This window comes from Sceloporus undulatus, chromosome 6 (assembly GCF_019175285.1).
Source record: "Sceloporus undulatus isolate JIND9_A2432 ecotype Alabama chromosome 6, SceUnd_v1.1, whole genome shotgun sequence".
Lineage (NCBI taxonomy): Eukaryota > Metazoa > Chordata > Lepidosauria > Squamata > Phrynosomatidae > Sceloporus > Sceloporus undulatus.
The window spans coordinates 162806139-162832292 of NC_056527.1; the positions used below are offsets into that span (position 1 = coordinate 162806139).

Below are 26154 nucleotides of genomic sequence, written 5' to 3' on the forward strand. Positions count from 1 at the left end.
AGTGTTTAATTTGTAGAAGGAGGTTATTAATATTGGATGTTGGGACCTCATATTGTTGTTGTTGTTCTTCTGTCTTGATGCTGTCTCTATGCTTGGGGAGGGTAATACGTGACTCTCTAGATGTTGGACTGTAATGCGTAGTATGTCTAACTACTAGGGTTGATGGGAGCTGTGGTCCAGCAACATCTGGTTAGGCTTGATGGGAGTTGTAGTCCAACAACATCTGGAGGGTGAATTGCACCTTTTCTCTACAATGACAAGCAAGAGATCTTCAGGGTTTCAGGTTATAATTGAATAAAACAATGACTGAACCAAGGGCCATCAACATGTAAAGAGCAGGCTAGTCCACTGACTTACATCTCCTCCCAAGGCTTAATCCTTCCTGGAACTCAAAGGCTTTGAAGCTTTGCTCAAAGGTGCTTCTTCTGGCTGTGGTTCCTCTGTGCTAAGAAGTATTCTATACATGCGTGCAGGAACTGTTTTGGTGACTGAATCCTGCCATCAAGAACATGTTGTAAGAACGTGTTCAGGGATGTCTTGCTCAAATGAAACTTGTAAGTTAGTCTATCCTTGTATCCACACCGTACAATTACAGCACTTTGTTTACCACAGTGGTTTTTAACCTATGGTCTCCAGCTGCCTTGGTCAGTTGGCTTTACAGGCAGAGGAACAATGCCCACCTTCAGGGCTGTGGCAGCCAGAGGCTAGTCTGAGATGGGACTTCCACCTGGAATAGAGAAGGTGGAGCGGGTAGTTTTTGTGTTGTGATAGAGAGTGAGGAGAGCAAGGTAGGCAAGGAGACAGGTGGGCAGGGGAACCTAAATTTTCATTACAGTTCTCTAGAGGAGCCTTACAAATAAATCTATGTAGCATCTTTTATCAAACTAACCACACTTAACTTTAGTCATTTTTGTTTTGGTGACCCCCTAAAATGAGAACCACATTTTTTTCTCTCAGTATGCAACAGTGAATATAAGATGTAATTTTTTCAAGCTTGGTTTTAATATCCTTCACCAGCATTTCTGTTGTCATGTTGAATGGCTTTTGATTTCCAGGATGTAATGTTGACAGAAAATACACACCCATCTTGATGTTTCGTAAAAGCTGCTACTCCAGTTTTGTCTAGTTGCACCTCAATTATTTTCGCCACCAATTCTGAGACTATTAATTATGTTTTGAATATAAAAGTGTTTCTCGCTACTGTTCCAGTCAAACAGACCTGGAAGCATCCAACAGTGCTCTGCCCATTTGCTTACAAGTGCTTCTTATAAACAAAATCCAAAATACAATTTTATTTGTAGATTTTATAAACTTCCACAGTCAGACATTTCGGAGTAGTATACATTAAACTGAAACAACCAAAACCAAAAGACTCTTTTAAAAAACCCAAATACGTTAATAAAACTCTGTCTGGGATTTGTTTATCAGTGAATACTTGTCATGGAGCCTTAGCGCATGAGAAACGAAAGCTGAAATGGATTGGGACAATAGTGAGTTTTTCCTTGCACTTCTGTTCTCCTTCCTGAGGGAGATGGTCATAAAAGAGTGCCTTTTGCCAAATGGATTTTTCCAATGCAACAAAAGGCACACTTTTACAACCGACTCCGTTGGGAAGAGAATGGAAGTGCTTTAACAGCTTGCACAGAGGCACAGAGAAAGCCGCTACTCTCCTGATCTGTTTTGGCCTTTCTCTCATGCAATAAAGTGCTTTAAAAATCTTCAGCAAAGTCCAGTCAGGGAGTAGTATAGGCATATGTTAATATGAGTTGAAAGGATACGCCATAAGATTGGGGCTGTTTAACTCAAGGCTCTGTTCGTAATGATCTCTAACCAGGTTATGAGACGTGTATGGACCAAGCAAGGTAAAGAAGAAGGAATTTATTTGTTGTGAGGAATACACATGTATGTATATGCCTTCAAGTTACCTGCCAACTTAATGGCAACCCCATGCATTTCATAGGGTTTTCTTAAGCAAGAAATCTTCAGAAGTGGTTTTTCTATCTACTTCTGAAATATAGCCCATAGCATCTGGTATTCTTTGGCATCTCCCGTCCAGGTACTAACCAAGGCTAACTCTGGGCCTATACAGACTGGCACTTTGTGCTGGCCTGTGGACGGAGTCAGGGTGCAGTGTCCTCATGCTGGATTTCCTAACTCCTCCTCCGTGGTGACATTTTGGTGCATGCCGGTGCACACGGTGTGTGCCATCATGACGCACCTCTGGCGCTATATCCACACAATGCAGCACCAAAGTGGCGTCATAAAGTATTGCTGCCATGGCTATGGCACCCCTTCGAAGGTGCATTATGTGGCTCCTTTTTGTGCTCTCTAGAGGTTGGATTGGGGCAGTGGCAATTCGGGCAGTAAAGGGGAGGCTGCATGCCACCCCTCGAGAGCAGTCTGGAGAGCCCCCAAGTTTAGCTCCTAAGATCAAAACTCAAAACTTGCATAAGTTCTATTAATTCATTGTGGGCTATTGCAGTGAGGGCTAACAATTGGATTTAGACTGGAAGATATTCCCCCCTCTATATCACCATCCTCTGTCATCTGAGGTGATGGCTTCATTTTGCCTAACGTTATGCTGACCTTGTTCTGAAGGCAACTGCTGAAGAAGTACAGATCAGGTATTACCTGTACTTATGACTTACGACGAGAGAAGGAGGAGACAGCTGAAGTTCCTACCGCCAAGTTTGTGATGCACACAGCCCTGAATTTAACAGATTAAGCATTATCCGCCTGCCTTCTTGGAACTGTTGTGAGCAGAGTCAGCAATCTCGAGCTCATCTTAAAGGGAAGCAAAGCCGGTTTACTTTGAGAGTCGAGAGACGTAGCTGGTGGGGATTAGACTTTTGCATGAATGGAAATCCCATCAGATTGTGCTGACCACAAACCACTCTGGCAAAGGAAAAGAATATGGGGGAGGCAGGCAGTCCTTCCTAATTGACATTCAGCAACTGGCAGCAGGCTTTTAAAGGAGAAGGTTTTTAAAGGACAGGCTGCGGGGTGCTGTATTGTTTTAAACCAAACTGTTGTTAATAGTTTTTAACCTTTCCAATTGTATTTTATTCTTTGAATGGGAGGTTTGAATTGTTTTTAATACTGTGGATGGTTTAAATCTGTTGTAATGATCCCTTTTTGTATGTTTTTCATCTTTTAAATTGTAATTTGCTTTGAGTGCCAATTTTGGAAGAATTGTTGGATGATGACGATGACAGCAGTAGTCTCTGGCCCTTGGTCAAACCCAGCCCTCAAGCAATATTAAATTTCCCTCCCCCATCAGTTGCCAGCCTGAAAGGCAAAATTAGCAAATCCTGTGAGCATTTTGTATGTGGCTCCAGCAGGCCAAATGTTATGGTGTGATAGTAAAATAAGGGGATACTGATCTCTTAGGCTGCATCTGCAATTACAGAAATAATGCAGTTTGACATCACTTTAACTGCCATGGCCCAATGCTATGGAATCTGGGATTTTTAGTTTGTTGTGGCACCAGAGCTCTCTGATGGAGAAAACTAAATATCTCACAAAACTATGAACCCCAGAATTCCATAGCATTAACCCATGGCAGTTACATGGCAGCCAAGCTGTATTATTTCTGCAGTGCATATGCAACTCTGGTCGCTTTTCATTTCTTACTGTTTCTCCCATGAAAAGAAACTACAGTTCGCCCTCCATTTGCATGGGGGATCTGTTTCGGGTCCCCTTGCAAAAACAGGGGCTCACGTGTATTCAAGCCTCATAGGCTTGAATACGGCATGCCCCTGTGTGCGCACCATTAGAATTAATGGAGGTTGCCCCTCTGTGCATTATCGGGGTTGCGGATCTGAGATCCACAAGTCAGGAGGGGCAACTGTAGTTGTAATCCCTTCTACCAAATTTTCAGGAACTGAGGATGAGACCCACCAACATGACTACTGTTGATTCAAGACTCCTTCTAGGAAAGATTTGGGTTTTTCAAGGCCCTTTCTGTATAGCGACATGAAGCACTGAGATCCTTGTGGAGAAGGAGGAAACTCAGGGAACTTAGGCGGGATACAGACCCTTAGAGATGGGAGTCAAGCTCCAGAGAACCTATGGTTCTGCACATGTGGATATATGGTTACTTCCAATCTGGCTAAAATGGCTGGGACTGATAGGAACTGAATTGCACCAACATTTACAGGGCCACAAGTGTCCCAACACTGGCCTGAAGGCCCCTTGTGTAGTTTCGGCTTTGAATCTTAAGTGGCTCTAGGCCTAAGGTATCTCTATGGGAGACCTCCAAAAAATCCTGTGCGTTCTCACCATTTGAAAAAAAAAATGGTTAAGGATTCAAATGTACCTGTTGTTTCTATTAACAAATTAGCAGGAGGTTGGACAAATGGTCACAGGAGGCATTTCCCAAAGATCCTATTGTATTTCAAAGAGCAGTCGAAATAGCCCCACATGTTTTCTAAATGCACAGGAAAATGTGAAAATCCTGAGTTTTTTTCCATGCGTTTCCTGATTTTGCAAACTTGCGCCAGTGTTCTCCGATTGGGAATGTAATTATGGTACTGTATGTTGTTCATCCAGTTTCTCTGCTCTCCCAAGAATGAGTAAAGTGATAATTGGCAATTTGTGAATGACCCAGCAGTCCTGACACACATAACGCATTTTCGCTTTAATCCTGTTAGACAATTCTGCATTCACCAACTGAGCGACAGTTTCTAACCTCTTTTGTTAATAAAACTCTTTTCTATTGTTCGCTGGTTATATATCTAAGTCAGACGGAATGAGCGCATGTTTAAGTATCAAAGGGCACTAACTTTCATGACCTACTAAAAGAGGCACCCATGCATGTAAGAAGTTGTACAGTACATTATTTATTCTAGACAAATGGCCTTGCTAGACTTGTAAAGCACATTAAGAATCTCGAGACACCCTGCGGATAAACTAATTTATTGTGGCAGAGGACAGGGATGGAAAGAATATTCAAATGTATCAGAAACGGATCAAAAACATGTTTTACAAGTGTTGAAAAATGCTGATGAGAGTAATACTGGACCGACAAAAATATCTGCAGTTTGATTTTATTCTGAAATAAGTCCCAAATTGCAAAGAGCCTTCAAGACTTGTGTGGTTTTTGAAGACTTTATTGCAGTAGGAAGAAAATTGCTGAATTTACTCATTGCTGCCTTTCAGAAGAAACGCAGTGAACGATTTCATCACTAGCAGAGAAAGCTTTCATATATGAGGTCTGGCTGCTTGTCCAGCTGAACTAATATCAGCTACTCTCACTGGTAGCATTTCTTCAGGTCTTTGGCAGAGGTCCTTTCCATTGTTTGCTTCCTGATCTTTCTAATTCAGATTGCTGTGGGTTGAATTTGGGACTTTAGGAAGATGGGAAACTTCTGTGTACTGAAATGGACCTTTGGTCCCTCTAGCTTGATATGGGACTAGACTGATGGTTGCTAGTGCCTTTCTAGGATTTCAGGTAAAAGTATTTTCTGAACCCACCTGGAGATGCTGGGAACTGAGTCTAGGACTTTTTTTTACATCAAGGTGAGGATTTTCAAGTTTTAGGTCTAAATCTAACCCTCCTGGGTTCCCAGTCTAGCTCTCTGGGATATGTCAGAGAACCACATCTCCTTTTTCCTGATACCAACTTTCCCATTTTTTTGCTTTTCTATTTATTTTGTACAGTTCCACCCATTTTAAATGGTTGAAATGTCTCTATTCAGCCTTAGATACCAGCAGTAGGAAGTTTATGTTAAACTATATTAGTACTTTTGTATCTACCATTTTTGCCTTTGGCTCCATCCAGCACTAGACTGTAATTTGTAAGGTATGAAATTGGCTTTGGCCATTGCCTTGAAAGGGACTCTTTGTCCTTGTTTGCATGTCAAATTCAAGAGTCTGGCAGTGATCTCTGACCCTCATAATGGTCCTTCCCCAGGCATTTCTTCTCCAGTTATCCTGAATGCATTGAGCTGTGTCTCATGTTGCTCGCCCACTTCATAGATATTGGACAGAGTCTAAATATGTATATATTGTGTCCTAAACAGAAAGTGAACATCAGAATTTTGCGCTCATGGGTTTTTTCCATTTCAAAAGGCTGAATATGTCATACTGCATGTTTTAAAACTAAATGCCTGACTTATTATAAATAACAAAATACTTTGAAAGCATACAACAGTAAAAGACATAAGAAGTAAATGATGTAATTACACAATCATGGTACACAGAACCAAAACTTACTTGTTCAGTTTGAAGGTTATAAGCCTTTTGCTGTTCCACTGGTTTACTATGAGTTAATCAGTAGCATTTTTTCCCTGACCTTTTGGTCATTCCTTTTTGAGATAGTTTGGAAGGGATTTCTAACATTTGCAGAAAAAAATATTCAAAACAGCACAAGTACAGTGACCCCTTCCCATCTGTGGGGGTTCGGTCCCAGGAACCACTGCAGATGGCAAGAAATGTGCATGGTCGTGTCCATATTATTCAATGGTGACAGTGTTTGTGTGGATGCACTGCACACACTGTCATTGAATAATATGGAGTGTGGCAATCCATGGGAAGTGAAATCTGTGGATTGCCAGCCCTGCTAATAGGAATAACAACAATAATAATTTATTTATACAGTATTTATATTCTGCTTAATTATTTGGAAGGGTCTACTGTAGTGAAGAAGAATTTTGGAAGTAGGATAATATCCCAAAGTCTTGTTTACTCCACTAATAGCCTTGCTTCATCTACATTTGGTAGTGTCAACTTGGAACACATTGCACTTCTCGTTCCTGTCAGGTTAGCATTTTGTAGCATGTGGTTACACACACTGAATACGTTTTGGCACTGTTTGTGCCTTTATGTTTACACATTATACAATTCAATGTTCATTCAGTCTTTTCTTTTTGGTTCACCTAGTGCTTTTTTAGGGGCCTTGATTTTGTGTCTCATGATTGTGTAATGACATAATTTCCTTCTAATCTCTTTTGCAGTCATGTTTTGGTACCGTTTTGTCTGTTGCTTTGGTTTTGGTTACTGCCTCTTTTTTCAATCTGATTGATCTTACACTGCCCACAGTAATTCATTCAGCCCCTTCCCTTGATGCCCTCCAGATCTGTTGGCTTACAAATCTCATCATTTTGTGACAGAATGGTTATGATATATTGGAGAATGGATGTTGTAGCCCAGTACAGTATATATTGCAAGGAACACACTCTTTGAGGAAATCTAATTTATTCTGTCATTTTTATTGTTTTGTAGGATTTTTTTTACAAGTTTAATTGTGGGAATGAAGGAAGGAGATTTTTTGGGGAAGACTTAGAGTTTGGATGACATCTGGATATCTTGCAAGATAGGAGTTGCAGTAGACAGTCATTCAGATCCGTTCTACGACTCTTTCCAGACTACTGAAGCTTGGCTCCAAACTCTAAAATTAGCCACTCATCTGAGAAATAAGACATCGGAAAACAGTGCATCTTTTCCTACCTTAAAGGCTAGAAACTTGATTTCAAAGAAATAAAAGAAAGGTGAACTTCTAAAAAAAAAAAAAAAAATTCTGTAGCCACCCAATATCACATTTTCTTGCAGTTTATGGAACCATGTTGCTCACAGGCCTGTTGACTTCCAGAGCATATTTATCCAACCATTTCCAGGATAGGTGGATGTTAGTGATGGTTGGAGGTGGTGGCGGCAGCTGAATAATCTTCAGTTCATCAGTAAAAATATCTCCAAAGCTGGAGTACAGTTTTGAGGCTTTTCTGATTGGCTTAGCAAAAGCGTTACCATGATATAGATGATAAATAATCTCAATCCTTGTTGCTTTTGATGGTTTCTCTGCTCCCTAGGGGCATGCATTCCTCCCTGGCAATTCCTCCCTTGCAATGCATTGATAAAAGGATGAGGTCATCCAAAACCAACCATTGCAGAAGGCAGCGCAAGCAGTGACTTGATGTGCTGCCCAAACTCTGTTGCTCTCTGCTCCGCCATCCCAGGCTTGGCTGCAGGCCCTGCACTCCCTGTTTGGAGCTTGATTTCTGCTTGGCTTATTGTTCTGGAGTGGCAGCAAGTGAGATTAACTGCAGGGACCTTCTGCTATAAAAAGACACATGAGCAATAATGCTTAGAGGAGTAGGCTTAGGCTAATGAAAGTTCCGTGGCACAGTCCAGCTCTGGACGATGTGCCTCAGTTTCTACCCACACTCTCTCCAGACAATTTAGGTAAAGTAGGTGGTGGTTATTTTGGCTGGGGCACTTCTTTTTCTGCAGCCATTTGAGGTGGGTGATTCAGAATGGACAAAAGGAAATATATTGTTTAAACTGTGGAATTCACTGCCACAGGATGTAACCACAGTTGTTACTTTAGATGGGGTTAGATAGGGATAAGACTGGAGGATCTAGTTGTCAGTGACTACTAGTCACGATGGTCGTATGTTAACTCTAGGTTGAGATGCACCTGAATGACATCTGCTGGGGAAGAATCGAATAAGGATGTTGGTGCTCCTGTGCTCCGATTGTGGACTAACATTACATTGGATTGAGAACTTTGTTCCTAAATAAGACTTCACCCACTTTGTTGCCTTCTAGTTATGTTGCACTACAGCTCCCATCAACCTTAGCAAACATGACAGTTGACTGGAGAGCCAGTGTGGTGTACAATTGATACGTAGGACTGACACTAGGTAGATCAAGTCCAGATCCCTACTGAGCCAAGAAACTCACTGGCTGACCTTGGGCTGGCCATGTTCTCAGCTGCAACTACCTCAAAGGGTTGTTGTGAGAGGCAAGGAGGGGAGTCATCTTAGTCATGTGGTGCTCACTGGTAAGAAGCTATAACAGATAGAAATGTAACACATAATTAAGGAAGCTATGATTTAACAACAGCAGGAGGCCCTGAGTTGGGGAAGGCTTCTCCATGGCATGTAAGTGGACAGACTGCTTTGGAAAGTAGTGGTCTCTATTTCTTTGGAGGTCTTTAAACAGAGGTTGGGTGGACATCTTCCAGGTGTGCTGTAATTGTGTGTTCCTGCAAGGGCTGGACTAGATTGCCCTTGCAGCCCCTTCCAGCTCCATGATTCTGCAGTTATGTGATCCTGTGTGCTCTGCCCCTCGTCCCTGATCCTCCTTTTCCAGGTGACTTTGCTGCTACAGGACAGGTGCTCCTTCAGAAGCGGGACGCTCAGCTACCTAACAACCAGTCTGATCCCTTCTGTTTTTATTACTATGAAAGAGAAGAGAGACAAGTATTCCCTTTTCTTTGGCAGATGTTGTTCATGTTGATGTGTGCCCTTGGTTTTCCAGGTGATGACTGTGAAGTGAATCAGTGTTTGAATGGAGGGACCTGCCTCACCGGCATCGACGACTCTCCTTTCTTCTGCATCTGTGCAGATGGCTTCACCGGGATCAATTGCAATGAGACCGAGAAAGGTATGGTTCCGTTATCCTTTCATTTATTACATTCTGACCCTGCCTTTCTTTCAGGGCTGTGGCGTCCATTGGAGTTGTGAAGCTGGAAGGAATTTTATATGGAGTCAGAATTGCTAGACTCACACACAGCAAAACACATAGTCTTCCTCCTCCAACATTTTGTCCTCATGCCAACCTTTCGAGGTAGTTTAGGTTTAGAAGGAATGACTGTCCCTGGGTCACCTGCTTAGCAGCCCAGAATGTAGCTGAAGTAGCCAGGCTCAAACAACAACCCTGTAAGGTGGAATCGCCATCACTCCATTTGTTCAAATTAGCAAGGGCCAGGAGATATCTAGACCTCACAGGGCATCCATGAACTCTGAGGCAACAAGTGGCAAAACCTTGCACTCTCTGCTGTTAAGGATCCCAAATCAGAATTAGTACCTTAGTAGCAATAACCAAGCTGTTAGAAGCTATGTTTAGAATCAAAGGCTCCTTTACTAATACCGTGTGCCTGCACACACATACTATAGGGGAGGCAATTTTATTTGCAAAGGTATGGAATAGAGAAAGAATATACAGAGGATTATTTAGTAATGTATACATGAGACAAAAACAAGAAAACTGGCCAACTTAGTTCCAAATACATACCGACCCCCAGACCTTACACAAGCAAGATTTACTGAGTAAGACTCAATAAAAAAATAACATGGAACGGCCAAGACAAAGAAGCAAAAAAGTTAAAACCAATTTTATGGCAAAGCTTAACAGTAGCTTAGTTGGGTCCATTCAGGGATCATAAAGATCCAGACATCCTAATATCTTGGCGTACAAAACTTGGGTGAAATCATTATTTTTCTGATGAGCAGTTTTTGATTAACCTTGAAAGACCCAAAATGAGAGATAATGCTGGTACACAGAGAACCTTGCATAATCTCTGGTTGTTATGAAATGAAGTCAGAAAAGACAGAGAGTCTAGTCTGGTCACACACTAGTCTAGTCAGTTTTTGTTTTTGTTTTCAATGGGGTGTGAGGACACACACATTTGGTCACTTCCAGCTTGATTAAAATCATTAATTTCTCCATTAATTTCCATCCTAGGGAAGTGTTTGAATAGCTTGTCTGGTTGATCATGACGATTTGTTAAAACAATGAGATTATTCTTTCTACATGTTTTATATTCCAGTGTCCTTATTTCCCTCTACTCTTTCCTTTGCATCCAGTTGTTAGCATTTTTAATCCTTACTCACCTAACTTTGCATTCATTGATTCCTTATGTGTTTGGGCTTTTGGGTGGGGTGTGTGTGAGAGAGAATGTTTTTCCTATAAGGACTTTTATCCCTGAGATTAATTTGGCATCTGGAAATCCCAGGGCAACCCTACATATGCTGATCATTCTATTTCTATGTGAACATAAGGCTTGAATCGGTATTAGCAAGAATGATTGCTGTTACACTTTTACATGATTATTGCTATTGCAGTGCATCGGTTTAGATTTCTATTTAACGTAGGTTAGATAGCTTAATGACATGTAAGTCTTGGCATTTGTTTTGGAACGACACCAACATCATGTTCAACAGCTGCCAGTTTCCAGATCTCTGCTGGACAAAGATGCATGCTTATTTGGGAACCCACAATATGTACATGTGTGTGTGCGCACACACTTTCAAGTCACCATATTGGGTGAATTTGTACAGATTTTATTGGGTTATGAAATTTCCCATCTTCCTCTGTGAGATCTGGTTTTGTTCTCCATCCCCAGGTCCCTGCCACCCCAATCCGTGCAAGAATGGTGGTGAGTGCGAACTGGTTCCCAACCGAGGTGATGTCTTCACTGAATATACCTGCAACTGCCCCTCTGGGTATGAAGGAAAACACTGCCAGAAGAGTGAGTATGGGATGTCTTTGTGAACAATGGCTTTGGGAATGGAAGAGCTGCCATTCTTGAACTACCAGAGATGTACAATATCCAGTTTCTAACATTGGGCAGCTGAGAATCTCTAGGAAGCTTGCAAGCAAGGACCCTGTCATATACTTGCTAACTTCAGTTCAGAAACACAAGGCTTAGCAGATTTGGAAAGTATCTCCCTACATACTGATTCTACAGACTAACACAGCTATATCTTCAGATACTCAGCCTGTATGAGGAGAGCTAAAAGAAGCAGTTTTAATCATATTGCTAATGATTTGCATACACTACCAAAAATTAGTATGCTAATGACCATTCTTCCAGGTGTCAACAAATGAATGAACATTTCTCAGTCTATTGGGAAAGTAATAGATTTTACAATGCAAAACAGTACCAGTGGAGTGGCGGCAGGGAACATCAAGTCCTGGAACTGAGTCTAGCCCTCCTGGGGTCCCAGTCTGGCCCTCCTGGCCTTCTTTTAGCTTTCCAGATGGCATCCTCCTTTCTCATGACAGCATCACCTGTCAGTTTCCAGTTGTTGGATGTTGGTTTTAAACCATGCTGAAAGGCTGAAATGCCTCCCCTTATGCTCAGTTACCACCAGTAAGAGCTTTAAGCTAAAATGTGCCAGTATTCTTGATCTCAGCCTTTTGCCCCACTCATCTCTGAAATGTTCCCCCTGAGAGTTGTGAGTGTTCAGATTATGTAAAAATGAATGCAGCGCTTGGGCTGAAAGAAAGAGGACCTCCACCCTTTTTCCACAGAAGGATCTTATTGCAAATTATATTATGTCATCTCTTATGTTTGGCTAAAGAATAAACTCTTATATTTTCAGTATTAGGATATCTCCTAATTAAAAACAATCAACATATTTTAAAACTCAAATGTCACTACTGATTTGATGCATGAATCATGTCTTCCTTTTTTTGTCTGTAGACATGAATGAATGTGCGTCACAGCCCTGTAAGAATGGAGGGAGCTGCTTGGATCTCAACGGTGACTATGCCTGCAAATGTGCTTCACCTTACCTTGGAAAGACCTGTCATATCCGTAAGTTCCTGGCTGTGATGGTTGGAGGGGGAGAAGAGCTGGTCTTTGGATGACAGCTCCCAGAATCGGAATTCTGAGAGTTGTCATCCAAGAATGTGACTTTTCAAAGCTCTGATTTGGAGGGGAGTTAGTGAACTCACCTTGCAGAGTCAGATCAAGATTTGTTGTGCAGGGTTGGGAAGACTTCAGGCTTGTGGGACCTGCCTGTTCCTTACACTGGGCCCTTGTTGAGCAGTTTTGTTGCAGCATCCTAATGAGGGGGGCAAATCAAACCCAGAAGCAAGAGAGGGCATTAGTATTTGCATTTATTTATTTATTTGTAAACATGAAAGAGACCTCTTTTAGTGAATGGCTGTACAAAGAGAAACAAACAGAAACAAACAAGAGGGCATTGTATTGTTTTATGTTGTGTGCAGCACTTTCTAGAATACAAAGCCCTTTATCATTTTTACCTCATTTGTCCCAGAATTAGGAGATGTTGCCTTTTTAGATGACGGCTACCATAATCCTTCAGCCAATATAGTCCAAAAAGTTGATTTTTTCACAGCTGTAATAATGGGCCCTCCCATGATCTGGGCAACACAACTGAGGGATATGGTCTCCCTGCAGGTATACAAAGGGTTCATGATGTGATGGTGTTAAGTTGCATGTGTGCAAGAGATGACAGAAATCATGAAAGACAATAGTCCAGTGGGGATGGTCAGTTGGACAGAAGTGTGAATCTTCAAGATTGTTACCTGCAGAAGTTATAAAAGCCTCAGGTGACTACAGGCAAGGGAGTCAAAGAAGAGAAGACCAAAGAGAGACTTGGGACTGGGGTGTCTGCCTCATCACTGATCGAGGCTGGACTACATGGTCTGGACTCCCAGCCTGTACCAAGGGCATCTAAGATATAAAAGATACCTGATCATGTGTGGAATAGGGAGATGCGTTTAGACAGATGCGTCAGGGCCTATGTTTATTTTGTGATCATGGCTGAATATGACCTATTCTAAACTATTTTTCTAACTTCTTCTAAGTATCCCAGAAAGGTAGGGGTGCCCTTCATGTTTCCAACCTTTGGTCCTCCAAATGATTTGGACTTCATCTCCCATGATTTTAGAATACGTATGATGGCTGTTTCAAAGTTTAGAGTATCAGTCTTTGCAGAACCAAATTGCACTCACCATTTAAGTGGGAATAACTGACTCAAGTCAGGGTTGAAAGCTGTAGGGCACTGTGGTGAGAAAACTAGTCAAGAGTTGAAGGAGTCAAGAGTTGGGAAATATCCCTGGGGAAGTCATAACCAGAGGAAAGGGTGTTTGCAGCACTTATTGTTGAAGAAAGCCTGCATGAGCAGAGGAGCTTAAGCTATCTTTTGTAGCCTTTTGTAGTTAGTTTTGGGCCATAGGTAACATTCTGTGGTGACACAGGAATGGGGTGGCATTGGACAATCAGAAACATGACATAACATGAAGGATTGAGGAGTAACCCATAAACTGGGACCAAAGAGCAAACCAAAGGTTACAGGAACACAGCAGGATTTAGAAAGACCTTTTTGCTGAAGTGGAACAGGAAACCCTCTTATATACCTTCCTCTTGTACACCATCCAATGACAAGCCTATGTGGGCAGAGCCAATCCAGAGAAAGATTACAATCCAAAGAGAAGTTGATATCTGCAGTTCAGTGGGTCAACACAGGACAACTGCACATAGCTTATCACAGGTGGAAACAAGGTCCACCTTGGAACATTTGGCAGCTCCTGACAGACTCATTACATGACTTAGAAATCCCATAGGGGTTAACCATAGTTCTTGGTTCGCTCTGTTCAAGATGAGTAACTGAAAGCATGAACTCATAGCATGAACTTTCATAGATTTGGGATATTTGGAAAGCTTGACTTCAGACACATGGTGTTTGTGGTGACAGCAGGTGGTGGTGTCCAATGGGGAGATTAGATGAATAAAGTCTTGCACAAGAACCACAAGGGTGTCTAAAAGTCCCTACCATTGATGCCATAGTAATGGGGCAAGCAAAGGTTCTCACATTGGTGGTAGAGGTGGGGATAACTGGAAGCCCTCAGGCAAGTTTGTTATTTTAATCTAGTTCTTCTCATCTCTGGTCACTCCTGAGTTGTACCTTCTCATTTCTTGTTCCTATTTTTCTTTTCCTTCCTCGGTGGCTTGTTTCCTCCCCTCATGTTCATCATACATTCTTCCTCTTCTCTCTCCCTTCATTGACATAACCCATTACAGGCTGTGGAGAGTCACTGGGAATGGAGACAGGAGCTATTGCAAACACCCAGCTCTCAGCCTCTTCAGTGCATTATGGCTTTCTTGGCCTGCAGCGCTGGGGCCCTGAGCTGGCTCGACTCAACAACAGAGGGATTGTGAATGCCTGGACCTCCAGCAACTATGACCGGAGCCCTTGGATTCAGGTATCATTGCAGTGAGGAGCAATGAGTCCAAAGTGGGGTTTAAGAGCTGCAATAAATCAAGCAAGAAGGTGGTATGTTGACCACTTTCTCCATTTCACTTTTGGAGAAGGTGCACAGTGGCCGCTTAGCAGCTTATCAGCTCTGTGTGTTATCCCCTGTAATGCGGAGGATGGGATGGGGGGCTTTTGACCTCCATTGCCTGCCCAAAAGGCCTGGCATTCACAGGAGAGGAAGAAGTCAGTTGTTTCTAGTGGTGGCAAGAGACCTGTGGAAGGTGGAAAGTGATTGTCAGATGTTTAAAGACAGAGTTCTTTATGTTAGAGGGCCTGCTATATATCTCCTTGCTAGCTTGTTGCACTCAAGTGTGGTGGAGGATTATGTCCTGTCACCAGTTCTGAAAATAAGTTTATTTGCCATTCTTTTGGGGGGAGTGGAATGGAATTGGTGCAACTGACAGAACTTTAATTTTAATTGACAGCAAAAGGTGGGTGGTGTGTACCTAAAAAACAGCACCTCCTATGTTCTGCAGCATCCATTTTGTTTCCATGAATCCTAGCGTGCTGTCAGGAAGAGACAGCAAACAGAAAGCATATGATTTAATGTTCATCTAGCCCAGTGAGTTCCAAACTTTGATCCTCCAGGTGTTTTGAAGCTCCTCGAAGCCCTACCCAGCTTGGCCAACAGTCAGGTATTCTGGGAACTGGTCCAAAATATCTGGAGAACTAAAGTTTGGGAACCACTGAAGTGAATGGGACTAATTTTCTTCCCCTTTGGGGTAATCTTTTTCCTTACAGGTAAACCTGATGAGAAAAATGAGGCTGTCTGGAATTGCCACCCAAGGGGCACGCCGTGCGGGACGAATGGAATATGTCCGGGCCTATAAAGTATCCTACAGCCTAGATGGGCGTGAGTTCGTCTTCTGCAAGGATGAGGAGCAAGATCAGGATAAGGTGAGCAAGGTTAGGACAGCTGCGGATGAGGGAAGGAAGATTCACCTTGGTGTAGTGGTTCTAGTAATCTGTTAAGAAGAGCCAGGTTTAAGTTTCCACTGAGCCATGAAACTCATTGGATGCCCTTGATCCAATTTTTCTTTTCTCACTCTGACTTAACTCGCAAGATTGTTGTGAGGCTGAAGTGGAGGAGGGGGGAGAACCTTGTACACTGCAATGGTGGTAATGCGACTAGAAAATTGCATACCTGCAACTAGAAAAGTGATAAAATTTCTCAAATCAAGTCTCAAGTCTCTACCTTCAAGTCTCAATTTGAGACTCAAGACCTTGCAAGATACTTTCAAATCGAGTCTCAAGTCTGGGATTCAATCACAGAAAAAAATGGAGGAGCTGGTGTGTATGTGGAGTTTCAGTAACTAGAACATCAAGATGTGCACAAAGTTAAGTTTTAAAAAATTCTCAGAAGGACAGCAAACACATTCAGCAACAGGCCTGAGCCAGAAGAATCCTAAAGCTTCCTCCAATGTGAAGCAGGGAAAAGGTGCCATATAGACCTCAACCCTACCTCAAGCACATTGCCTAACATGCTTTTTCACACAACACAAATATAATGCTATGATTCCACTTTAACTATCATGGCAATAGCCTATGGAATCCTGGGATTTGCAGTTAAGGGAGAGAAATTTATAATTTCCAGCTGGAGAGCAGTAATGTTTCACCAAGCTACACATCCCAGGGATCCTTTAGGATGGAACCATGGCAGTTAAAGTGGGATCATAGTACTGCAACAGTATAGTGTGAAAGGGACCAATATCTCATGGAGAACACTGGCTTGGAAATCTCTGTCCTACAAGCAGTTAAGCCAGGGATTCTGAAACTTTGGTCCTTCAGATGTTTTTGATTTCAACTTGAAGAATTCCTGACAATTGGCCAAGCTGGCTGAGGTTTCTGGGAACTGAACTCCAAAACATCTGGAGGACCAAAATTTGAGATCCATTGGGTTCAGCCTTACCATCAGATCTTCTCCACGTTTCCTTTAAATTGTACCAATTCTACCTGCACCCTGTCTGAGAGCAAAACCATTTAGCCTCCTCACTCTTGAACACTGATCTTGGTTTTAGTTCACTTTGCTCCAATCAGCAAGACCCTAACTTGTTGTTTTGCAGGTGTTCAGGAGGCTACACTGAAATATTTTGGAATCCAGAAGTGCTTTGGAGTTTTCTTCTCCCCTACAAGCACTGACTAGCATGATAATTAGAAGCACATTGCTCCACGTTGCATAGTTGTCATTCTTTGTTCTCCCCTCTGCTTCCCCTCTTAAAACGTTTTCCTTCCAAAGTACATGTGAGTTGAATTAGCTACCGCACAAAAGGGTGAGGCATTTCAGGTCAGGTCACCAGGAGCTGTACACACTGTCAGTAAATAGTTGGTTAAACCTATTTGATTATTTAGTGCAAGTGCATTTTTGAGTAAGCAGAACTGGGAAAGTTGTTTGCTGGAGGCACACGCACAGCAAGAGCTGTTGGTTGTACTTTTATAAGGCAATCCTATGCATATTTTCTCAGAATTAAGTCCTATTACAATTTTTATTACATTTATTATCAAAATTACAAATTTTACTCTAATAATTTTAAAGATATTTTTTTATCTGTTAGCTGACTTGGGTCCCTTCTGGAAAAAGGAGGCATACAAATGAAATGAAATAAATATTGGGCTAAATGGGGTTCAGTCCCTGGTTTGTATGTATACAATGAATGTAATATATAAACTTACATTAGATAAGAAAGCAGATAGGAAGAAAATCAGCTCATTTGTGGAGCAAGAGAAAAGTGCTGAGGGTACTGTGGAGTCAAACAAATGAGTCCTAGAACAGATCAAGCCTGAACTCTTACTCGAAGCAAAGATGATCAAATTGAGGTTGTCATACTTTGGTTGCATCACTAGAAAAGACAATAATGCTAGGAAAGGTAGAAGGTAGCAGAAAAAGAGGAAGGCTGCATACCAGATGGACAGACACAGTCAAGGAGGCCATGGCCTTCAGCCTGCAAGACCTGAGCAGAAAGGGTGAGGACAACAGGGACTGGAGGTGTCTCACTCCCAGGGTCGCCATGAGTCAAAGTTGAAGGCAGTTAACAACAACAGCAACAACAATATATAATGTGTATTATCATTGGGGTCAGCAGTCCGAGGCCCAGACATCGCATGATGGAGTGAGCTCCCATCACTAGTCCCAATGTCTGCCGACCTATCAGTTCGATGTAAAAGTGCAAGTAGATATATAGATACCACTTTGGTGGGAAGGTAATAGCATTTGGTGCAGTCATACTGGCCACATGACCTCAGAGTCGTATTTGACAACACTGGCTCTTCGGCTTAGTAATAGAGATGTACAGTGTCCCCTACAGTCGGACACGAGTAGACAATCTTGTCAAGGGAAGGCCTTTACCTTTACCTTTAATGGCTATTTACTCCTGGATCAGGCCATACCCACCCATACTATCCTGGCCCTTTGTCAGTTGCTTTGTTAAATCAGTGTGTACATATATATAGATATGGATATCCCCATGGGGGCCATTACAGGAACTTTATCATGAAGGCAAGGGGCAACTGTGAGTGGCTCAAGGCTAGTGACCATCATACCTGGACAGAGCTTTGAACTCTGGCCTTCCGGATTAGAACTCCGACTAGAACTCTAACCACCCTGATACTACCAGGATCTAGCCCAACCATCTAACCATTATGCCGCTTTCCACTGTTAAACCAGACACTGTTGGTTTGAAAACAGGCCTGTGAAGAAGAAAGGGCTGTTTGACAGTGGAACACACTCCCTTGGAGTGTAGTGGAATCTCCTTTCTTGGAGGTCTTTAAACAGGCTGGATAGCCATCTGTCAGGGATGCTTTGATTGTGATTTCCTGCATGGCAGGGGGTTGGACTGGATGACCCTTGTGGTCTCTTTCAACTCTATGATTCTAAGTATGTCATATGATTAAGGGTACTAGCATTTACACCCATTCTCAAGCATCCCTTTCTCTTCTTGTAGATTTTCTCCGGCAACGTGGACAATGATGGTACCGTGACCAATATGTTTAATCCTCCAATCACAGCTCAGTACATTCGCCTCTACCCTGTGGTCTGCCGGAGAGCCTGCACCGTGCGCTTCGAGCTGGTTGGCTGTGAAATGAATGGTAAATGCTTTCCATTAATCTAACTATGCTGGGTGATTGGGAAAATCAGAAGACAACAAAATGCCAGTGCAAAGGTGCTGAAAAGCTCCAGTCAGTTCTTCAGAGCTGAAATGGTTGCCTTTGTGCTTGCCAAAAATCTGTTTGCTTCCCAAAAATAAATCTTTCTGCTCCCCAAAATCTGTTGGAACTTCCTGCAAACATTACAACTTTTGTCCTGACACCTTGGGCCTTGTGGCTAGTTCCCAGAGTTGTGTGAACTATCTACCAGGACAGTCAAAATATGTATCAATGCATATGCACCAATGAAAACTAATTTCTGTGAGCTTTATAAATGAGGCAGATTGGCATGAATCATATATCCTGACATAATTTTGATCTTGCTTTACTGGTTTAAGGAGGAGGAAAAAGGGCTTTGCTCCACACCACTGGGAAGCTAAGAAAAGACTGGAATAATGCTCCTGGATGTATATGTATGCATTGGGGTGGTGAGATCATGATGCAGTAAAGGGTCACTGCTTTACCTCCATTCCTTTGGCATGGTCAAGCCCTCAGCATCAGCTGATGATGGTCAATTAAAATGCCCATGTTTAATTTTATCATGGATTGAATACCAAGATTGGGCTTGAGATTTTATGATGAGCACTAGCTTGACATTAGCTTCCCTAATGGCAATGGAGCCTTCTTTACTGTCTATGGTTTGTGGGACATCTCCATAAACCAGAGTTTGCATTTTTACTGCTCCTAACTTCTTCTTTTTCTGTGTCAGTCATTGCAATGACACCTGCTGGTGCTGCTAGGAGTTGCAAGATTGCTCCCTCCCTTTCTTTTTCTGGGACCACTTAATAATTACTGTTAATGGCATCATCAATATGCACAACATTTTGTAGAGCAGCATCACAAAAACAGATTCCTGCTCCAAGGAGCAGGCAGTTACAAATATGGACAGAGAGTTATAGAGACATAGTTCTGGGCATCTGATGCTCACTCTTCCCTCTTTTGCTTCAGAGCATGGGACGTTATTTTTAAAAGCTAACATTAGTGTTAGCTTTGTAAAAGGTAACACATTTTCATTGCTTGTTGTTTGTTGGGGGAAATAATAGTGTCTTGCCTCACCTGTTGGTAGTATGCAAAGGGATCTTGTAACACCTTTGAGACTCAGTGAAAGAAATTGTAGCACAAGGTTTCATAGACCTGGTCCAGGAGTAGACCAAGTCTATCAAAGCTTATGCTACAATTTACTTCCTCAGTTACTCTCAAAGGTGCTACAAGATCCCTTTGCATACTCATATTCCAGACTGACATGGGTTTGTCTTTGACTTCTACCCTTGTTGGTAGTATGGTAATTTTAAATTGCTTTTGAAATAAAAAAAAGTCCCAGAATTACCCACAATGATGCAAAAAAGAGTAACAAGTAAAACAAACAGGCAATGCCCATTATTAAAAAAAAAATCTTAACATTAAAACATAAAAATTCAAATGTTGCAATGCACAAAGTAGCCCTTCTCTTCTATGAAGGAAGGAGATACTCTGTCCTCCCACTTTGGAGGACTCTATGGTATGTGAGGGTACTCCAGTACCTTGTACCATGAAGTGCAGCTGCTAATAAATTCCTGTGGGTGCATCCCCTGCAGAATTCAGCAACAGATGCATTAGTGTAACCACCAATGGTTGTGGGGATGGGTGCCAGTACAGCCACACAGACCGCCAAAAAGATGCCCATCCTATAGAGTTTACTATGATAGATGGTCTTTGGGTCAGTGATCTGATTTCATAAAATTCAGCTTCCCATGATTCTACATGGAATTCTCTTGCTTCTTAGCATATGAATGAATACTGAGCTCTCTGAATCCAGATTTAAAAGTCAGTGCTTTCGGGCTTTGGGGACGTGTCTGATTGATGATGCCAGATTCTCTTTTTTGTTGTTGTTGGTTGTAGAGGTTATGTTGCTTCTGGACTCCTCCCTTTCACTGTGTCTATAAACCGTTGTGTTACAGTGTATTTCAACATGGCAGGTTGCTCGGAGCCGCTGGGCATGAAATCCCACCTCATCTCTGACCAGCAGATCACAGCTTCCAGTGTGTACAAAACATGGGGCATTGATGCATTCACTTGGTATCCACACTATGCCCGCCTTGACAAGACAGGGAAGAGCAATGCCTGGGCAGCCCTCTACAATAAGCAGGATGAATGGCTTCAGGTGTGTCCTCACTCAGGTTAACCATGTTATATGAATGCTAACCATTAGTTCTACAAGAGACCTGCTCTGAAAGGAGATGAGAAATCTGGAATGGGTCTGGATGGAGATGAAAAAATTTGAATGTTTTTTTAAAAATTTTGATTAATGCCGTTCTTTCAATTTTTGGACTTTCTTTGGGGGTGTGGTTATGATAGGTGTCTGCACTTCAGACATCACCACTGTATCTCTGTGTCAGTGAAGAACATCAATGTGTGGGTGGCATCTGTCTTCTCAACTTCCAGTGACCATATTTCCTATATATAGCTTCTTATGCATTCAGACACAATCTTTTTATTTTAAAATGTGACATTATGTTAATCAGGACTGTTCTAGTTGGGACAAAAAGTATCTAACTTCAAGCCAGGGTTATTTACTTTGCAAAGTAATTTTTCGAAAGCTAAGGAGAAATGTAATGTTGAGTAATGTGTGTACTAAGTATGACCTATATATGACTGTTATCAGCCTAGTTTTTCTCTGTCCCATGAGATTCAATAGAGTGCATAGTCTATTTTATTTTCTTTATTTCATTTATCTGACACCTTTCTCCCAGAATGGGAGAGTGGCCTAACAATGAACAACTGTCAATAAACTGTAAAAGTTACAGTCTTTAAATTCAAATAGTTGTTGTTCTAGTAAGAGGTTGGAAAATAATAATAATAACCAGATTTAAACACACACACACAATACATTTTAAAATATCAGGAGTAGGGTATATAGTCATTTGGTTTAAAGCAAACAGGTTCAAATCAGCTAACTCTTCTTGAACCTCAGCACTTCTTATTTTTAGCAATGAAATTCCATGTCTTTGTTTTCTGCAGATTGATCTTCAGCGTCAGATAAAGGTGACTGGAATTATCACTCAAGGGGCTCGTGATTTTGGCCACATTCAGTATGTTGCTGCCTACAAAGTAGCTCACAGTGATGACGGAAAGTATTGGACACTTTACAAAGACAACAAAACAAACAGCACGAAGGCAAGTTTGAGCAAAATCTTTGTGGAAGGGCAACAAAGAGACTGCATGACATAATTTTTATTTTTGTGCTACCTAAGATTTCTGTGTCCAGTCCACTCTGCAAGTCTGTGCATTTTATGTTGCTTTGGATATTTTTTCTGCTTCTTTAAATGTGTTCCACATTGTTTGTACTGCTATGGTTATTGGTATATTTTGAAGATTGAGTTCCCCTTCTTTCAACTGAATGATTCTCCAAGCTGCTTAAAGAAAGTGTTAGTTATACAGACCTCCCTGCCAAAACTTTCTGGTACTCTTACCACAGCAGCCTTAAGTCCAGGGATGGGCAGTACGTGATGTTTTTGGGATGCAGCTTTCAGCACTGGCCAGCTTAACCAATAGTGAATGGTCATGGAGATTGTAATCTAATGTCATCCAGCAGGCTACATGCTCCTTTCCTCTGCCTTAATTCTCTGCCCATTTCTTTGGCCAGGGCTGCCCTCCCATTTTGCCATGATGGTCCTTCTGGAAAGCAGGGGGTGCAGCCTCCCAATATCCCTTGGTCTTGTAGGCCAGTGGCAGAGGCCATGTTGGTTCCCTTCTAATCAGGGCAAAGGACAGATCAAGTGGATTACCCCCTGCCCCTCTAGCTGGGAATGGGAATCTGCAGAGTCTGAGCAGGTCCTGATTGCTCTCTTAGATTTCCCTTGCTGCATTCTGTAGGTTGACATCAGCCTATATAGTAATCTTGCTGTGAATTTGAACCTGATTTTCCATAGGGCCAAACCCAGAGCACTATCCATCCTACCACACCATGATACCATATCATTATGTATAGCAGTCCCAATGTTGGACCTAGGACTGGGGAAATCCGAGTTCAGGTTTCCAGTTGACCATGATGTTCATTGATTGATCTTGAGCTATTAGTCTTGTAGCTTAACGTACTTCAAAGGGTTGCGATGAGGATAAAACAGGGTGGATGGTGCAGCGCCATGTAAATCAGCTTGATCCCCTGGGCAGGATGGCAGGATATAAATGTAACAAGCAATAACAATATTGAAAACCATGTGCTCTGTGTTGAGCAGCAGCAACAAAAGGGAATTAATTTTTTCATCAGTGCTGCAAGATAGTCTGGTTTGATTTTTAGGGCTGTGGATGTGACCCTGCAGTTCCACCGAGTGAGCATCCTTTTTCTTGCTTTGCAGGTATTCGAAGGGAACTCTGACAACTATTCTCACAAGAAGAATGTGTTTGATGTGCCCTTCTATGCCCGATTTGTGCGTATCTTGCCTGAATCCTGGCACAACCGCATCACATTGCGTGTGGAGCTTCTGGGCTGTGATGAGTAGTCCTGTGACCAAGGGGACTTGAGAACCGGACTGATTTCCTCACTCACTTTTGACTATTTCCCCTCCCTGGAGCCATGACACTTGCTGTTCCTACACCTCTCCTACTTGTTTTAGCCCAGTGCTGTTTGTAAGAATCCTGCACCTTGTGAGAGCTGGGGACCAGGGGAGGCACTGGGCTGCCCAATATTGTAGATGGAGCCGGCCTCTATGTGACTGGGGTACTTCTTTTCCTTGTCTTCTCCCTCATCCTTATTTCTCCCCTTTGCTTTCAGAGAATATGTGACAGCTTGGCTTTTTCAGGGATGGCATCCTTCCCTGCATTACCATAGCCTCCTCAGTTTCCATGGGTCCCTAGCACTGCACTTTAAGAGTCAATTCACATGGTGGGACCCTTGCTTTTGTAAACTCCGTTCCATCTGCCAGGATCTGATTTTCCACGAAGCATTACCATATTGAAGACCTAAGCTATCTTAACAGTCATTTCTCTTCCCTGGGGTCCCTGGGAACCATGGTTTGGGAATGAGAGGGGCTACAACTCAGTAGTAAGAAGTGTTTCACTCTCTTGCAGCATTTCCTGGAGGAAGCCATGACGGTTGAACTGGTCTAAGACACAAGACTATAATCTAGACACAGCATAGGTCATAGACAGAGCTTGTATAATCATCTTTTTTTTCTTTTTGAAAAGCATGATCAAAATCCTATATCAAGAAAGACCAAATTTCACATTTTGTTTAAAGTTCTGAATAATTTATTCTGCTTTTACAAGGGAGGGAAAGAAGTTGCACAAGGTCCTTCTGTGCTTCTAGAAGTCTTATGGGTCACCCCCTCTTAGTTCTTGTCATTTCATCAGTCATTGCACATATACTTCCAAGTTTATTTCCACAGCTGCAAGGACCAGGAACTTGGTCTTTCTTCCAGCAGTGAAAGCTGGATTAAATTTTAATTTGTATTTTCATCAGTTCCACCTTCACTTGCATGAACTCTGTAGCACTCTGATCTTATTCTCTTCACCATCATCCCCCAGTAAAATTTCTCAGGATGCCAAATATTGGAGATAGGGTACTTTAAAGGATGAGCTCCCAGTTTTGTAAAATACATTCAGCCCATGGAGTGGCTTATAGGGAGCAGCCTCACATTCTCCCTTTTGCAAATGGGGGGAAAAGCCATTTTTACCTATAATGCTTAGCTCCTTTGACTCCTGCCACCGATTCCCTCAAGTGCTCTACATTGTCAGGTTGGCACTGAGTTCAGGCTTGGTAGAGGCACTATGAAGAAGCAGGATTTGCTGAAGCCATAGAGGGAAAGAAAGGATAGTTTTTGAAATTAACAATCAATGTTTGGAAACATCTTTGGACTGCAATTCCCAGAATGCCCCCTCCAAGCTGGTCCACAGATATACCCCAAAAAAGATTCCACACTTGGGTTAAAACCATTGTGGAATTCCCTTTTGGAAAGTGTATGTTTGGGTGTTGTTATTTTTTTTTTGTGGAGGGGGAAGATACACACACATGGCTGTTAGTAAGATAAGCCTAATAAGAGAGGCTTTGGCAGTGGTGACATCTGACATCTGGAAGCAATTAAACTTGAGCAAAGAAATAAAAAAGCTATAGGATGTCCTGATGGTGGTGACTGTGGCTTCCCAGTAAGACGCAGTGCTAAGTAAAGACTTGCAGTATTAAAACAACTCTTAAGAATTATCTGTCTTTTGATGGTTTTTTTCCCATTGCACTGATACCTCTTTCTTTCAGCTGAATGCAAGCAAGAGCCAGTGGATGAGAATGAAATGAGGTCAGGGTGGGACACATGATGCATGTTCTTTCAAAGCCATGCAGTTTAAGCCAGCAAGATCCCATGGATGTTCTCTCCAGGCAGTCAGCTGCGTAAGCAAATGGTCAGAAGCCTCTCTGGCAATGTTGTTGAAGGTTGGCTTTGCAAAGGGCATGATATACACTTTTGCCCAGTGTGCAGTTGCTTACTTAACTGTGACCCAAGCCTGAGGCTGAATGTACATAAGTGCTGCAGAAATACACAACTAAATCACTCCTGATGCATATCCAGCCTCTGTTTAAAGACTTCCAAAGAATGTTCAAAGGAGGCTCCAAAGAGTCCACCTGCACCCTCCAAGGCAGTCTATATCACTGTTGAAAACACCTCTTACAGTAATGGAAACTCTTCTTGCAGTTTGAATCCATTGGTTTGAGGTTTAGTCTCTGGAGCAACAGAAAACAAGCTTGCTCCATCCCTTCAGATATGTCACTTGTCAGGGTGCAATTACACTGTTGATATAACGTGGTTCAGCACCATTTTAAGTGATGTAGCTGCATCCTATGGACTCGTGGGATTTGCAGTTTTACATAGTGTTTACCCTTCTCTGCCAAAGAGTGCTGGTGCTTCACAAAACACAATTCTGTAGGATGGAGCTCTGGCAGTTGAAGGGGTGTCAAACTGCATTATTTCCACAGTGCAGTCACCCTCAGTCTTCTCCAAGCTAAATGTATCCAGCTCTCTAAGCTATTCCTCATAAGGCTTGGTTTCAAGACTTTTAATTATCTTGGTTGCCCTTCTCTGGACATGTTCTAGCTTGTGAATATCCTTGAACTATGCTACAACAATAACAGGGAGACCTGCTTGGAGCAGGCCAAACCAATGACATCTTGGGCTTGCAAAAGGTCAGTCCAGGTTTGACACAGGCAATTCCACTTTCTCTGCCATGAAGGCAATGAATAACTTATTGAAGGGTA

The 26154-nt window shown here is 42.2% G+C and overlaps 1 protein-coding gene across 2 annotated transcripts in view; it reads left to right on the plus strand.

Annotated features, from left to right (window-relative positions):
- Positions 1–25110, plus strand: part of MFGE8 (milk fat globule EGF and factor V/VIII domain containing) — a 28349-nt gene extending 3239 nt beyond the window's left edge. Inside the window, exons 2-10 of one of the 2 annotated variants that reach the window (XM_042476263.1) lie at positions 9262–9387; positions 11129–11254; positions 12212–12325; positions 14561–14742; positions 15537–15692; positions 18734–18878; positions 20873–21075; positions 21933–22088; positions 23270–25110. In XM_042476263.1, the coding sequence (XP_042332197.1) occupies positions 9262–9387; positions 11129–11254; positions 12212–12325; positions 14561–14742; positions 15537–15692; positions 18734–18878; positions 20873–21075; positions 21933–22088; positions 23270–23413 (1352 nt within the window). In that variant the 3' untranslated portion in view covers positions 23414–25110. The remainder of the gene's footprint in view (positions 1–9261; positions 9388–11128; positions 11255–12211; positions 12326–14560; positions 14743–15536; positions 15693–18733; positions 18879–20872; positions 21076–21932; positions 22089–23269) is intronic. The other variant, XM_042476264.1, reaches the window with a different exon arrangement.
- Positions 25111–26154: the final 1044 nt, after the last annotated feature.